The sequence below is a fragment of the Ornithorhynchus anatinus genome, chromosome 6, assembly GCF_004115215.2.
Source record: "Ornithorhynchus anatinus isolate Pmale09 chromosome 6, mOrnAna1.pri.v4, whole genome shotgun sequence".
NCBI classification, from domain to species: domain Eukaryota; kingdom Metazoa; phylum Chordata; class Mammalia; order Monotremata; family Ornithorhynchidae; genus Ornithorhynchus; species Ornithorhynchus anatinus.
This window is the reverse complement of record NC_041733.1, coordinates 36,075,170-36,091,722: the sequence shown is the minus strand read 5'-3', so window position 1 is coordinate 36,091,722 and position 16,553 is coordinate 36,075,170. Positions and strand designations below refer to the sequence as shown.

The 16,553-nt window shown below is 45.4% G+C and overlaps 1 protein-coding gene across 9 annotated transcripts in view; it reads right to left on the bottom strand.

Annotated features, from left to right (window-relative positions):
* Positions 1-15,935, bottom strand: part of GRIA3 (glutamate ionotropic receptor AMPA type subunit 3) — a 261,251-nt gene extending 245,316 nt beyond the window's left edge. For 5 of the 9 annotated variants that reach the window (XM_029067979.2, XM_029067976.2, XM_029067973.2 and 2 more), the window contains exons 1-2: positions 15,264-15,935; positions 13,845-14,003 (exon numbers count right to left, since the gene is read on the bottom strand). In XM_029067979.2, the coding sequence (XP_028923812.1) occupies positions 13,845-14,003; positions 15,264-15,372 (268 nt within the window). In that variant the 5' untranslated portion in view covers positions 15,373-15,935. The remainder of the gene's footprint in view (positions 1-13,844; positions 14,004-15,263) is intronic. The other 4 variants (XM_029067972.2, XM_029067981.2, XM_029067974.2 and 1 more) reach the window with 3 other exon arrangements.
* Positions 15,936-16,553: the final 618 nt, after the last annotated feature.

Sequence of the window (16,553 nt, the reverse complement as noted above, 5' to 3'; positions counted from 1 at the left end):
AACAGCTCTCTTTGAGCAGAGACTCTGTAAGGATCATGAGCTTAGGCGGCCAAAGCAAAAAAGAAACAACAGCTCAGATGCTGTATAGAAGAAGGAAATGAGCCCAACAAAGGACAGTCTTGGTGTGGGCACAATGTTGGCCTCTTGAGCCACATATACTCCCAGGGGTGAATTTCTCTCTCAGTGTTGTCTTCTTTAAATCCAAAGGATTAGATAGAGCTTCTTGTTGTCAACTGGGCACTTCCAGTTTGCTTAGTTGCTCCGCTGAACTGCCCAGGGCAGCAGGTAGCATACGCTTGCAGACCCCGGGCCTTGACTCACGTTTCCTGGCTTAAGCACCATCCCAAATCGGGACAAGGGCTACAGGCATGGCTGATTCTTGGCTTTTAACTTTAATGAAATTGCTACATATGTAACTCACAGGCAGAATAGTGGTAGTAATAATAATAATGACAACAATAATTGCGGTATTTGTTAAATGCTGACTCTATGCAAAAACTGTACTAAGCGCTGGAGTAGATATAAGATAATCAGGTCCCACATGGAGCTTGCAGTCTAAGAAGGAGAGAGAACAGGTATAGAATCCCCGTTTTGCAGATGAGGGAACTGAGGCACGGAGAAGTTAAGTGACTTGCCCAGGATCCCACAGCAGGCACGTGGCAGAGCCGGGATTACAACTCAGGTCCGCTGCCTGGCCCATTGCTCTTTTCGCTAGACCATGCTGCGTCAGCCTGTCACCAAGGGCCAAACCTGCTGATGCCTGTTCTGAATTAATCTGAGCTACATATGTACCCCTCAGTAAGTGCTTGGTAACATCTGATGTAAATAACCGATGGTTATTCTATTGGTCCTTTACCTATAAAAGGACAAAGTAAAGAGTTTCTGGAGCAAAAATGCTTTTAGCATAAGCACTAAGTTCAAGGCCATTTAACGGGTCTAGCCATTAAATCTTCAACAAAAAGCTGAAAATCAGATTGTTAGTCTTACTCTCCAAGGATGACTAATTAGCTCTCCTCTCAACACTGAAAAACAACAGTGCCCGCAGACCTGAACGATACGAATCCTGAAGTCCACTGGATCCACTAGCAGCCTAACTCCATATCAGAGATTCTGAAGTTTTGAGAAAGTAACACAGCAATTCCTAAAAAGCCAACTCTTACAAAAGCATTGCTGCTGTTTATACACATTAGGGGGAAACAGATTCTTAGATAAATAAAAATACAATAAAAATGTGAATGAAAATGGTACTGTGGAAAAAAAAAGGTACCAAAGAATTGCATTATAATGCTATCTTTGTGGATCCCTTTGGAGTAACTAATTGTCTTGAAATTTTCCAAATATGCCTAGTTTTAAATTTACAAATTCAATTCAAGAAAGGAGATGGGGAACTAAAAAGGCATATAATCACACTCGTTAGAATTCTCTTTTTGTGTCTTGGCTCTCTTTTTTCATCTATTCTCTCAGGATCAGCTGCTACAGGCCTGACACTAGTCTTGATTAAAAACAAATCTAATGTATTTTTTGAAGGAATCTGCGAGTTCAATTTACCCTCCAATTTTCCTTGCCCAAGTGAATCCTTCTCACATCCTCTTTTCACTTTCCTACTTTCAATCATATTAAGATTGAACTTTGCATTCGAAAGTGTCTTCCTTTCAAGGCTGCGTGTACCCAAATTATCATAAGAAATATGTTATCAAAGACACTAACAATTTTGATAGGGATGTATAGGACCCATATGTCTTACAGTAAGAAATCACCAAGTCCCGAGTTGTCCTACAGAATCCCCCTGCCTAGAGGCATGGGGAAATATCCCATACCCTCTCTGCTGAGCTTCCTTAAGGAGCAATGAAATCCTGAAATCCAAGGCTGATAAAAAGCACATCCCAAAGGTCTAACCAGCACATGGCTGTTCAACGCCTCAGAACCAAAAGCGAGGGCCACTTAACTGCGCAGCAAAAACCCAATCAATTGGAGTTGGACTGCTTGGATATGCACCCCATTGGCAAAATAAATTCAGGCAGTCTACTCCCTCCCCACCCTGAAGGAGCCCAAGAGGATTGTATCAAAGAGAAGAAAAAGGAGAGAGAGAAAATCCCGTCTAGCAATGAGGGCTATTTACCCACCCTGAAGCTCCAAAAACACTCCTTGACCGACGCCCATCTGCAGTGAGGAATAATCGAAAATGAGTTGTTTGGCAAGGGTAATCCCAGGCTTAGGATTTCACTCTATCTGCTTGTGAAGGGGTCTGTATAGACTGAGGATAGCCAAATGGGAGTGTCGATTCTTGTTTCTGCTCAAAGCTACTCAGAAATGCCTTTCAATGAACTTCAGCTTCATTGAACCATATCCCTTTCCTTTATTTAAGCCTTTTTAAACACTGTCTCCTGCAGAAGGCATTCCATGAAAAATCCCCCCATCTTCTTGACCACTCCATCTTTCTCTGACTCTTTAGCAATCTCATGCACTTGGCCATGTGCTTATACTTTGATTTATTTTTCTATTTGTCTTTTTATTTCTTCACACACTCTATTATTGTAAATCACCAATCTTTACCCTTTTGTATTTCCCTCTAGAGAGCAAGCCCCTTGAGGACAGAGATCAATCAATCGAGAGTGTTTATTGAGGGCTTACTGTGTGCAGAGGTCTGTTCCAAACATTTGGGAGAATACAACAGAGTTGGTAGATACATCCCTGCCCACAGTGAGCTTACATGCTAGAGAGAGGGACGGTCATTAATATAAATTTTAAAATCATGGGTATGTACGTAATTGGTATGGGGCTGAGGGTGGGGAGAGTTAAGGGTAGAAATGAGGTTTTGAAGGTGGGGAGAGTTATGGTCTTGCGGATATGAAGGGAGAGGGCGTTCCAGGCCAGAGGCAGGACATGAGCGAGGGGTTGGCAGTGAGATAGGCAGGACTGAGATATAGTAAGTAGGATGACGTTGGAAGAGCAAAGTGTAGAGTCTTGGTTGAAGTTGGAGAGATCAATGAAGTGGGATATAGCGGGCAGAGGAGCAAGGTGATTTTGTATTTTATGCCAATGGAAAGGAGTTTCTGTTTGATGCAAAGGTGGAGGGGCAACCACAGGAGGTTCTTGAGGAGCGGGGAAGCATGGACTGAGCAGTTTTGTAGAAAAATGATCCAGCCAGCAGAGTGAAATAGGGACTGGAGTGGCGAGAGACAGGAGGCAGATGCAGGGTAGGATCAGCGCAAGTAAGGCAGGGATGGGATTTTATATTTCTTAAGTGTGTCCCTGCACTCTGAATATAGTGCTTTACATTCAGTAGGCACCTGCTCTTACTGTTGTTGGGGTGATGATGATCTCTGATCCAGAGGTAAAGATGCATTGCCTTTTCAGGGTCCCAAGGGTATCGGTTGTCTGGCTGAGAGCACATTCGGCCAGTGACCCCTCAGACCAAGCCCTAGTGCTACAGGTAACTGGCATGAAAATGTACTGGTGGGGCCCCTTTTAGGGGGTCCCCGATGGGCAGCCAGTGGGAAAGCAATGCAATTGTAAATTTGTTCCTTCAAATCAAAAACCATGAGGGAAGGTTTCATTATGATCAAAAATATTTAGATAAATGGAATAAATGCCAAGGGACCACCGATACCCGGCATACTTAAATTACAACTGTGAGAGGTTTGGAGTTATTCCTTTTAACTGCTGAAGCATTTCTAGGAGTTTGATAAGATTTGAAGACTTTAGTGAGGATTAAAGCAGAAAAACCAAATGTGGAAATTCCAGCATTAAATTAGTCACAATGCTCCACATCTCAGACAAAGACAAATGTGAATTTAGAGACAGTGCCCCATCAGGGGATTTGCAAAGTGAAGCAGACCAGGGAAATGTGCTTTGCCTTGCCAAAGAAAAGTGGCACTGTAGCCTATTGCCATTGGAAAGAAATCGGTCGGTTAAAACAGTTGCCCTCATAGAATCATTTTATAATATAATGAATATGAACCCAAAGAATTAAAAAAAATTTTTTAAAAATCCATTTCCATATAGTCCTATCTGTATACCTACATATTTAGTGTGGGGGCAGTCGGCATTCTGATTAGTCCCATCGAGCAATGTCCTTGTTCCATAGCCGCTGGCATTCTCTCAACTTCTCCCTTGGTGCCTTTTTTTTTTTTTTCATTTCTTATTCAGAAAAGCCAAATTTAAGTTTAGGATGTAAGAGTTAGAAGTCCTTCACCCCACAGTGGTCCAGTAAGAGAAATTACCCATTCTCTTCTGGAGAAGATTGCCAGCCCAACTTCATCTCATGAAGTTCAGCTCCCGTGGAAACTGGCTGTCTGCTAACTCTGCTTTAGACAAACACCTACAACCCTGGGTGAGAGCGCCTTCCATAGCTGCTCCTGCCCTTTCATTCATTCATTCGATCGTATTTATTGAGCGCTTACTGTGTGCAGAGGACTGTACTGAGCGCTTGGAAAGTACAGTTTGGCAATAGATACAGTCCCTGCCCAACAACGGGCTCGCACCCAGACTAATGCCACCCGGCCGCCCAGGTTTATGCTCCGAGGGGACTGGATAGCGCTCCAGCCAATGTGGGTACACGGGATCTGTAGCCGGAGGGTAATATATGTTCTTCCTTATGTTTAGCGCCTGACTTTCCCAATGCATAAATCATTTCGCAGTTGATAGATTAAGCAAGTTGGGGAAGCTGCATTACCTGATTTAGGCTACCAGGGTGCAATGTGAAAGGGGAGTTTCCTCGGTGGCACCATGCTAACTTTAAAGCACTAACACCCTTTTTAGAGGTGCCACACCTAAACTACTTGGGGGACTTTGTCTCATTCTCTTTTAAGGAATATTGTTTCTGACTACTGACTGACCATTTTACCTACTTCAATTTGGTGTATTGATAATTTTGATAATTTGATAACTGTTCTTTGACAGTTTAATACCAGAGCTTTATCCAAGTAAGGCTGTGAGCTCTTCTTTAGTCGAAACTTGTTCTGTAGGGTGGAATCGTGTCTTCCAACTCCCTTGCATTGTACTCTCCCAAGTGCCTATGACAGTGGTCTGTGCACAGGAAGGGCTCAATAAATACCACTGATGGATAACAAAAGCAATTCACCCTACCCTCCGGACCTAATCTGTGGAAGCTGTCAGTTCAGGAGAACCCTCAGCTCTGGTCCCTAAGTACTGGATCTAACTTTCAGAAAGTTACATCGGAACTTCTAGCTTCTTGCCTTATCCCGGCCAAGCCGTCTGTTTTGTGATTTGCATAGCTGTTAAAATAATTACACCTGCCACCTGGGTCTCCTGGGGCTGCTGATGTTGCAGTTTTTTTAACCTACTAGAATAGGTCACTATATGATGAATAAAATGGAAAGGCCCAGTTTTCCCCTGGCCTGGAAGAAATCCATAACGTACTAATTAACTTGCTTCTATCCGATCGACTCTCCGTTTCGATGCCTCCTCTAGCGGTGACCGTGGAGGGACGGTTCTTGCCGTCGGGGGTGGGTTGAGAACACTGCTGGCTTTCCAGATGGCAGCAGCGACAGCTTGCCGAGACGCACTTCCTCGACTCGTCCCTGCCCCCTTCTAGAACTCTGTGGTCTGTCTGCATCACGGAGACCCAGGGACCGGGGAGGAAGCAGCAGGTGGCCAAATTCAGTCCTCCGTTCTGGAACGCTCTGCTGTGATGTGTAGGCTGCTTACTCATCGGCACACAGTCTGCCGAAGGTAGCGGGGAGATTCGGGGAAGACAGTGAAGGAAGGAGAAGCGTAACGCTCCCACTGTATATGCCCTTTCCACAGAGTCAGAGGGCCTTAATTTCTTATACTTCACCACAGAGAAGAACCAAAGAAGGAGAGGATTAAGGAAACCCAAATATCTGTCGTGTTTGACTTGAAGATGAGGGAACTGAACTTGCTATTTAAGAAAATGCTTTGTCTAGTCAGCACCAAACACTGTTAAGCTTAGGATAATCTGCCATCCTAAGGGACGACCGTAAAAGTGAGTCAGTGTAATCCTTGGTTCAAGAAGGGTTGATGAATTGAGGAAGGGTTAACTGTAGAGTTGCCCAAATCAGGAGACTGAAGAACAAAATTCCACATTGAAAAGCCCCAAATAGCGTCATCTTTCATACTTCTCCCATCCCCTCCCCCCAACTCCGCCAAGAACAAGACTTGAAAATTAAACATTTGTTAAACCCACTGGGCGGAGCTCACACTCTTTCCTTCACGACCCCATTGGAAATAAGGGGGGTAGCAGTGACGTAGATTTTACACGTCCCCCTCCTGGTGTGACTGTACCCAGGAAAATTTGAATTGCACATTGTCCATTTAGGGAAATGTCAGCCAAGCCAGGGTGCTCAGCGAGAAAAGAGGTCAAGGCAGAGAGGTGCCATCGATGACTCTTGAGCGGAAGTGAAAAGACAAGTCATCCCCAATTTTGAAGATGCATCTCCAGGCATATCGCTCTCCTGCCAGGCTGCAAATCAAAACCAGTAAATGTTCCCTACCTCTAATCTCCAATAGAATCTCCACAGAAATGTGGGTAGCGGTGCCGAAATGCCCAAGTTGTTAGAGCATCTGTAGGATTTTCACAGGAAGGTCCTTAGTGGGGGATTGTTCTTAGAAGGCAGTTGGGTTGTTTAGACTGTGAGCCCGTCGTCGGGCTGGGATTGTCTCTGTCTGTTGCCGAATTGTTCATTCAATAGTATTTATTGAACGCTTACTATGTGCAGAGCACTGTACTAAGCGCTTGGGATGAACAAGTCGGCAACAGATAGAGACAGTCCCTGCCGTTTGATGGGCTTACAGTCTAATCGGGGGAGACGGACAGACGAGAACAATGGCACTAAACAGCGTCAAGGGGAAGAACATCTCGTAAAAACAATGGCAACTAAATAGAATCAAGGCGATGTACAATTCATTAACAAAATAAATAGGGTAACGAAAATATATACAGTTGAGCGGACGAGTACGGTGCTGTGGGCATGGGAAGGGAGAGGTGGAGGAGCAGAGGGAAAAGGGGAAAATGAGGCTTTAGCTGCGGAGAGGTAAAGGGGGGATGGCAGAGGGAGTAGAGGGGGAAGAGGAGCTCAGTCTGGGAACGCCTCTTGGAGGAGGTGATTTTTAAGTAGGGTTTTGAAGAGGGAAAGAGAATCAGTTTGGCGGAGGTGAGGAGGGAGGGCGTTCCGGGACCGCGGGAGGACGTGACCCGGGGGTCGACGGCGGGATAGGCGAGACCGAGGAACGGTGAGGAGGTGGGCGGCAGAGGAGCGGAGCGTGCGGGGTGGGCGGTAGAAACAGAGAAGGGAGGAGAGGTAGGAAGGGGCAAGGTGATGGAGAGCCTTGAAGCCTAGAGTGAGGAGTTTTTGTTTGGAGCGGAGGTCGATAGGCAACCACTGGAGTTGTTTAAGAAGGGGAGTGACATGCCCAGATCGTTGTCCAATTGAATTGTCCAATCCAAGCGCTTAGTACGGTGCTCTGTACATAGTAAGCGCTCAATAAATACGATTGAATGAATGCAGATTGTGTGCCTTGGCCAACAGAGTTTATATCCTATTGCATAAGTCTGTTAGTTGCCAAATTTGGAGAGAAAGAAGGCTACCAAGAATAATCAGGTTCCACAAACTGCCTTAATAGTAATAATAATAATAATAATTATGGTACTTCTTCAGCACCTACTGTGGTTCAAGCACTGTTCTAAGAGTTGGATTTGGTACAAGTTAATCCCTGTCCCACGTGGGACTCACACTTACATCCCCATTTTACAGATGAGGTAACTGAGACCCAGAAAAGGTGAAGTGACTTGCCCAAGGTCACACAGCCAACAGGAGGGGGAGCCAGAATTAGAACCCAGATCCTTCTGACTCCCAGGCCTGGGCTGTATCCACTAAGCCCTGCTGCTTAAGATGCCCAAGGCTCATTGAATTCCATCAAACCTTTGAAGACATCATTCTTTACCAAAGTCGAATCAACAAAGAAAACACCAAATTGCACCTACCGTATGCCCCTGCACTTCCTCTGTGTTCCTTAATACCAGCACTGAGGAATCAACTCCACCTAAATGTGGAGTAAAATATTTCCTTTTGCTTGCTGAGGTTTGCCACAACCAAATAGATGTGGTATCTGGGGTTTTTCAGCCTGTGGTTTGCATCGAGTTCACAGTTTATTACTGCAGTGGATTTTTCTAGCTCACGGTTTCAAAGCTTCAAAGCTTCACAAGGACAGAATGTAACCTAGTGAAAAGAGCGTGGGGCTGGGAGTCAGAGGTCCAGAGTTCTAAGCCCGGCTGCACCACTTGCTTGTTGTGTGACCTTGGGCAAGTCACTTAACTTCTCCATGCCTGTTTTCTCGTTTGTAAAATGGGAATTCAATACCTGGCCTTCCTCCTGCTTACACTCTGAGCCCCATGTGGGACAGGGTCTGTCTCAAACCTCATTCTCTTATATATCTACTCTAGTACAGTGCTTGGGACCTGGAAAATACCATTATTATTGTTAATGTCATTAGTAATTATGCTATTTGCCAGTCATAATAATTGAATACTATTAATAATTATTATAATTGTTGATTATTTTAATCAATTACAATAAGACTGTCTGCGTACACATCTCCCACCCATACTGGCAGAAGCATCTTGTGGATAGTGTTGACAGAGGATGGTGGTTTTATTGAAATTTACATAATTACACCCTTAATACTGAAGTCAAAAGGTGAAGTCAATTTTAACACCTTTGGGTTTTAAAATAGGGTAGGAAAAGTTTTCACACAATCCTTTTGACCTTGAGTTAGGCAGAAATTTTTAGGAAAGGCATCCGTAGAAAAAATCAGCTATATTTAACCTCTAGGTAGCAAATTATATAACTAAGAAATGAGGACTAAGTCATTTTTATAGAAGAAAGGGATTTTTCAAAAAATAATGTTATTAAATCATTCTATCCAAAATTCTGGAGAACTGATGTATTAAGTACTACGTCCTTTCTGCCTCTAATTACAGTATGAAAGTTACAGATGTTATTGAAAAGCAGCATGACCTGGTGGAAAGAGCACAGGCCTGCGAGTCAGAGTACCTGGGTTCTAATCCTGATACTTCTAATTAGATGCTCTATGACCTTGGGCAAGTCACTTAAACTTCTCTGTGCCTCAGTTTCCTAAACTTTAAAAAGGAGAGTCGGTACCTGTTCTCCTTCCTACTTAGATTGTGCAGCGCATGTGGGACAGGGACTGTGTCTCACCTCACGCATCTGTATTTAGCCCAGCACTTAGAACAGTGCTTGACACATAATAAGTGCTTAACAAATACAACAATAATAATAATCATTTAAAAAGTGCTAGTAATTAAGCCTTAGAAAAGTAACCTGAATTTCAGTGTTAGAATGGACCCTTTGGAATCAGTAAATTTTCAGTAACCAAAAATCCAACTAAATCTTCAGTAACCGTTACTCAACCTCTTTTCTGTGTATTTACCTTAGAGGAGTACCAGGATAATGTTTAGCCTCACTGGGAGACATGTTTTCTTTAGTCTTTATTTAAAGATGAAAGGATAAAACTCTCAGGACCAATCCAAGGCCATTTACCATTAGCCCTTCACTTAAGCTTTTAGGAGTACACTTCCTTCTGATTTTACTTGTTACCAGAAAGCTGCCTCGTTCCTACTTTCCAGTAGTCGTATCACAGTATTTTGTTTAACTTTTAACGTTTTCAGGAAGTTTGTCAGCCCCTTTAATCTGACTGCCCAGGGACCAAGGGGCACGCAAATAAATTGTGAAGGCATGAGCTAAGTCTTTGGCACCCAGAAGCTGTCCACTACATGAATCACTGGCCTAAGCCAGCTGGCCGAAGGCACATACAGATGTGAAGTAAGCAAGTGGACTGCCTACTAGTCAAAGGGAATGCTGAGTAGCGGTTAACAAGGAAGAGAAGGACAAGAAATAAACACAGTGGACAGTGTTAAGTACCGATGGATCTCATCTACCCGGAAACTACCCCGGGAAATTGAGAAATGGTGCTTCTTGGAACTGTTTGAACCCTAGTTTGCAGAGGCCAAGTCCAAAGAAGCGTGGTTGTGAATACGACCGGGAAAATAATTCTTTTTAAAAAATTCACTCAAATAGTTGAATGGTTCCTTGCAGTCGAAATAATTAGATAATTATATTGTGATTTCCCTGGTTACCTAGAGAAGAAACACGACTGTGTTAGGTAAGTACACTGGGTACATCACGATGCGTTACGCTATGAAAGGAGCTTTTTGAGTCGGTAAGATATATTTGAAGTGACAGAAAAAATAACGGGATAAAAATTTGCAGCTGATAGGGGAAGTTTAGCTGGAAACAAGGGTTTTTGTCTTTATTTGAATAAGATTCTGGAGTCGAAGGCCTTTGCTTCTTCTCCCCCCTCTCACCGCCTACGTGATCAACAAATCTCCGCTAAAGCAAATGCCTTTCCAGCACAGTTCCATGCCGAATAACCTTAAGGTTACATTTGCCTTTTCTACGCTTCTCACAAACAGTATGTAATCCAGGAGCACGTTTGTTGGCTGTTAAGGTGTACAACAGCAATTTTAGCAATGACAGTGCAGAGAGGGAATATGAGATCTGTGTGCTAATGAGCTGATACTGCAGAGGCTAGAGCGATGTAGTGTGTAGTGCCCTGTAAGTGCACAGCAGCAAGGCGCAAGCAGACCGTTTCAAAGGATTAGGGTCGCCTTAGCAGAACCGTCACATAATTTATCATTAATTCCAGCAGACGCTTCAACACCTTAAAGCACACTGACGATCAAACAATTTTGCCTTTAACGTTCAGATTCTCCTCACTGAGACTTTGGCATTTCTGTGCAGCATTATACTCAGGAGCCGATCTGAGAACAGAGTATCCTCCAGGAAGCCGTCTGTTTACAGCTATTGTTAAAGAACTAACGATGTAAAAGCAGTTTACTGTTTTCTGTTGTTTCCTCTGTAACTATAAGGGAAGTTTAAAATCAGGGACTAGCTAAAATATACTTCAATGCCCTGGTCTTCTGTGATCCTGGACAAAGAGATCTTTATTTCAAGGATTTGTAATACGACACTGCACATAGAATAAAACTTGTTTTAAATAAATCTCAAAAGGGGACATCTGAAAAACAGTTGGTTTTTGGAGACAGGGAGGAGCCTTTCATGTAATCGAAGTGTAGGATCGCTTCACGAAAATCTTGGGTAAAACTTTGTCACACGGAGGAGACTGACTTCATTTTCTCTTTGTGTTTTGGAGTGTGCTCATAGCATATGGTTGTCTCAAAAAGTATATGCTGACCGTAGTAGTATAAAGAAGTGGGAAACGTCATAAAGTCAAGAAATGAAAGCAGAGTGACAGACCAGAACTATGGATAGTATGGAAACTTCTCTAACCTGGCCAATTCACACCGAGATCAACCCGGTCATGGACTTCTGATTCCCCATTTCTGTTCCGTGAATTTTTAATCCTGAATTTCCCAAGTCATCTGGCCAGAGGCTTCAGTGGGAGGCCCTTGACAGTGGTAGTGAAAGCACTGCAGGATCATCTGAGATGACTCCTTGCCATGATCCTAGCACTGAAAGATAGTCAGTGCCAGCTCTCGAGACAGTTTCTGCTTCCAGGGGGAATGAACGTTTTGTGGACGGGAGTGTTCCCTTAGTGTTTTACTAGCACCCGGAAATTATTTTGGACTCCATTAGTGTCTGACAGCCTGACTGGCAGTGGTTGAGCCAGTTGGCCTTCCATGTAAGTTGGGTAGGAGGTTGCCTAAGATATCTCTGTGACCTGGTTTACCCGAACATTGTGACGTTCAAAGATGATTACTGTTTTCAGGCCCGAAGAGAATGATAGCTCTTCTAGGAAGTCATTTGTAGCTGCAAAGACTTTGTACATGCAACAGGCAGCTTTGTAAATAATTCATGCTAATTGGGTACATCCGGGATCTTTGTTGACAGAGCCGTAGTCAAGGTCACCTTTTCATTTCCTTTCTCCTATTTCTGCACCACAAAAATCATGTTATGAAAACCAGTCGGGATTGGGGATGATCGTGATTGGACGCTTCTAGGAATTTCACATTTCCCTTATCTTTTCCAAGGAAAATGACCCTTGAAATGATTGGGTCCCTAAGCAAAAGAGTAAACCTGCTAGATGGCTTTTTTTTTTCCACGTTAGTTGTTCAGTTAAGACTTTGCTGACCCGGTACTAGCGTGATTTGAATTCAGTGACCTTTCCACTCGCTAGCAAGACTAGCCCTAAACTTTGAAATTAATTGATGGTTCCCGAGGGGCAATCTGGGCCACTTATCTTGGGCAGATCAGTGAGGAAACACTGATGGAAGCTGAAATACCAATTAATTATTCATCACATTGGCAGTTTAATGTATTTCATTTAAATCCACATAATTGAAATTTAGAAAACTGGGTTTGAAAGACAGTCTCTTGAAAGAATTACAGTGACAGACTATTACTAGTCAGGAATTTGTGGTGAGTGCTGTTGGGACTGGAAAGGATCGTAGAAATAAGATCCAAACCCAGAAAAAGGAATAGTCGATCTTTGCCCGAGTAGGAAATCTTAAAGATGAATCATCTATTGCATCAGTCAATGGAACCCAAAGGAATATGCTAAAATAGGCATTCACATTTTGGTTAAGCATTGCCCTAAAGAATATAAGCTTCATAAGTAGTCAATCACTCGCTCAGGGGTACTTATTGAGCACTTACTGTGTGCTAGGCACTGTACTAAATGGTTGGAGAGTGCAAGTTCTCACTTAAAAAAAAAACAAACGAAGAAACTTTTAATTTGAGAGGTAGTCAGAGTCTTCTGCTTCTGTGGCCTTTTTCTGAGTATGAATCCACAGAGGGCCGTAAAGGTTTGGAGAAACGTCACAAAGTTCCCCGATCACAAGCTCACATTTATTCTCTGAGAAGCACCAACACAGGCTCGCTCATAAATCCGACTGTACTTGTCAACATCAGTCTCTTCAGTGAAATGCGCAAAGGCTTTGGATTCAGCCTTAATAATCTCATTTAGTTTCTATATGTGTTATCTCTTTCATGAATAGGCTGCTAGTCCTGTTGGACCCCAGGAAAATTTTCACTCATTTTCCAATTTATTTGAAAACTTAATTCAGATGCAGTACAGCTACTCCTCCGATTTCATTTAAATGCGGTGTTTGCCACTTGTATACACCGATTTTCCACCGTGTCTCTTTTCCCCATTATTCTCTCTGTTAAGGGTAGCATTTATTACCCCAAACCAGATTAGGTGGAAATACTACACGGGGGCAGAATTGCAGCATTTTTCAAGATGTTCAGCCAAGTGCTGCCTTTTCCCTTTCTCCTCAGCTCTCGTGGCACACACCCCTTGCAGTCAGTTTGTAGTCTTATCAGTTTGCATCAGGGCTTTCTCAGTAAGAAAGGAAATATTTCAGGACAGAAAGAGGCCGGGAAGCCCAAGCTTATCTGTGGCCTCCAGGTCACTTATTCATGAGAATTTTCAGGTCTCTTTCCTACGTATTAGGCACTTGTCAAACTCTGCGCTTTCTTCCCCGCCAGCATATCAAATGATGTGCCTCAGGAATTTACTCAATCAAGAGGCCCTCTTGTTTTCTTTCAGTTCTTTAGGCTTCCCCCTGCCTAGCCTTGACATTTGTCATCGAGTAAGCGGAAAGGGAAGAAAATTAAACTTTTCATCAAACGTTATTCAAGAATTGACTGCTGTCCCCACTTTAAACGTTTTGTCAATAGCCCGAGCGGATGACTTATACTGCATGAAACCCCGATTACAGCGGTGAAAATTTGTAGAGTGGACAGTTTGAAACACAAAGAAAAGCGAAATGCAAATAAATCCATCCACTGCCAGAGGAGGTAAAAAACAAATGTACTCACAAGCATTAGTCACAGAAAAGCTATTGGAGGAATCCAAGTGGTCTACGTGATAATTCAGATGGAAGGGCTTTTCGGTGGTGTTTTGGTTTGTGTTGTACAACTGCACAGCAAACCGAAAAGCGCTGTGTTCCTGAACCGTGTTTCTCATGAAAAGTCCACCTAGGAAAGAAGATATTGGAAAACGAATGACTTGTTAGAGATAAGGGACGCTGTCGGACTGAGAGGGGTTTTTTTTTTGAATTGCAGGGGCCCCTACCCCGGTACGTCTGTTCTGACTTGAAATCCTAAACCACAGACCCACGAAACCTTGGCTGTAGAGGTGGAGAGATGTGTGCATATGTGATTGTGTTTGTAATAGGAAGGTGGGAGGGAGGTAGTTGTCTGTGTTTGGGGGGACGACCAATGTAACTTGTTTCTTCTAAAGCAGGCAACGGCGTTCCTGTCAAGTCTGCTACTTTTGCTCCTTCCTTCCCCCCCACCCTCTTGTCTCCTCTTCCCCCCGCCGCCCCTTCTCTTCCCCCCACGTCTCCCCCGCCTCTGCTTTACTTCATTGACCCACACACCCTGCCGGTGCACAAAGGAAAAGTCCCCAGCAGGTCTTAGTGAGTCTCCCCCCTGCAGTAGTCCCCGCCCTCTTCCCCCCACCCCACCCCTACCCCCATTCCCTTTAGCCCTCCACCTTCTCATTCCATGAAAGAGCCTCCCAAAAGACAAGGTGGGATTTCTCTCTCCCTTCCTTCCCCTTCAGCCCGGATCGGCACTTTTCTATTTCCTTCCCCAAAGGGGAACTCAAAGTGGCCCAGCTTCCCCAGCCAGACTGTGGGTGCTGTCCTCCACTTTGCAACTCGCCTGCACGCCCGCTCCCCTCTCCCCGTCCCCCACTGCCAAACCCCAGTTGGCAGCCCCAGCTGCTCTCCCTTGGCCACCATGGGCAGGACCGGTCGACCAGGTGGCTTCCGCGTGCTGCCCAGCCCAGCCCAGCCCAGCTCAGCTCCCCTCCACCGAGCCTGGCCTCCGGAGGGGGAGAGAACTTGCTCTGGGGAGCTGGGGCAAAGTCACAAACCACCTCCACCCAGCCCCAGGATGCGCCCCTTCCTCTCTCTCCTGTCACCCCCTGCTCGCCCCTGGAGAACAGTCCTGCCTCCCAGCCGATCCTCAGCAGACCCCCGTCTTCCCCAGCCCGTCGACTCTGCCCCCGGGGGTGACCCTCCCAGCCCCCCGGCCCATCCTCTCAACTTCTAGCCCATAAGTTCTGATCCCCGGGGGACCCTCCCAGCCCCCTCCCGGACCGGGAAGAGTTTCCCACTCCAACCCCATGCAGGGGACCAACTGCGGTCTCGGTTCCTCGCTGGAGCGAGGGGGAAAAACATCATACCAGGAGGAAGAGAAGAGCATTCCTTCCGCATGACTCTCGCTTACCTATACTGATGGTGTTGGGAAATCCTCCGAAAGAATCACCCAAAAGCCCCAGCACCAATAGGCAGACAGTGTGGAACACGCTTTGTCCCATTTTCTTCAGCCTTGCCATGCAATTCCTAAAACAAAACTGACAGAAGCATGGGCGCGACTCGGGAGTAGCCAAAAAAATAATAATAATTTGCCAGCTCCCCCTGCACCTCTTCTCCGCTCGCTCTTTCTTCCACACTCTCTTCCACCTCCTCCTCCTCCTCCTCTGCCCCCACCCCCCGCTTCACTTCTGTCTTCAAACCAACCTGGAAGGAAGGTTCATTGGCTGGAAACTCGGATTACAAGAGCGGTTTCTCTCGTTGTCACTCACTCCCCTCACAAAAAAAAAAACAAACCATCAAAAAACCCCAGGAAAATCGGAGGGACTTTTCCCAAAGATGGTGGGTAAGTGGAGGGAAAAGAGAGAACCAGCGAGCAAAAGAAAAAGAAAATGATCAGATCTCGAATAAGGCTCTTCCGATTGGGCCGGTAGGGGGGTAATTGATCAAACTTGATCTGACGTTGAATTAAAGCAGCACATCCTTTAGCATCACTGCAAACTGCAGCCCCGGACTGCAAAGCACAAGCACTGGCGTTTGTCAACACGGAGATGCGATCAATAGAAACACACCAGTCTCACGTGGACCAGCCTTTAAAGCCGCAACTGGCCCTTTTAAAGCTGCATTGCCTGTGTGTGTGCCCGGCTGACGGCGGGGGGAGGGGGAGGGGAGAGCGGGCTGGGGGGGGTGGGGGGGGGCGGCTGTTGGCGAGTCAGAAGCAACTCCCATCACAATGCGCCCCCGGGAAGGCGCGCATGCCTGGTCTGAGCCACTCGGCTTTACAGCAGAGATCCCAGGCAAGTGAGAACCCTGGAAAAATGGGGAGCTCGGGGACCTGGACGACCCGGACAGGGAGAAAGTGGGGGAGACGGGGAGAATAGCGGGGTTCGGGAGGGGCGGGGGAGGGCTCTGCATGGGAAGGGGAATGGGGTGGTGGAGAGTTTGAGTTACAGGATGGGGGAAGGCGGGGTGGCGGGGAAGAAGTGGGAGGGAGGGGGGACATTGAGGGAAGAAGAAAGGTGCTCAGTCGCTCCTAGGTACAGTGTGGGAGAGGACTGCTTGTCTTTAACCATCAGTCCTCCCTAGCTCTCCCCTTCTCCAGCCCTACTCAGCCAAACCAACGCACTCCAAGAATTAGCCCTAAGTCTCTATTAGATTCCCAGAAAAATAACCTTTCCTTTGCCATCTCTTTCCTTTTCCAGTT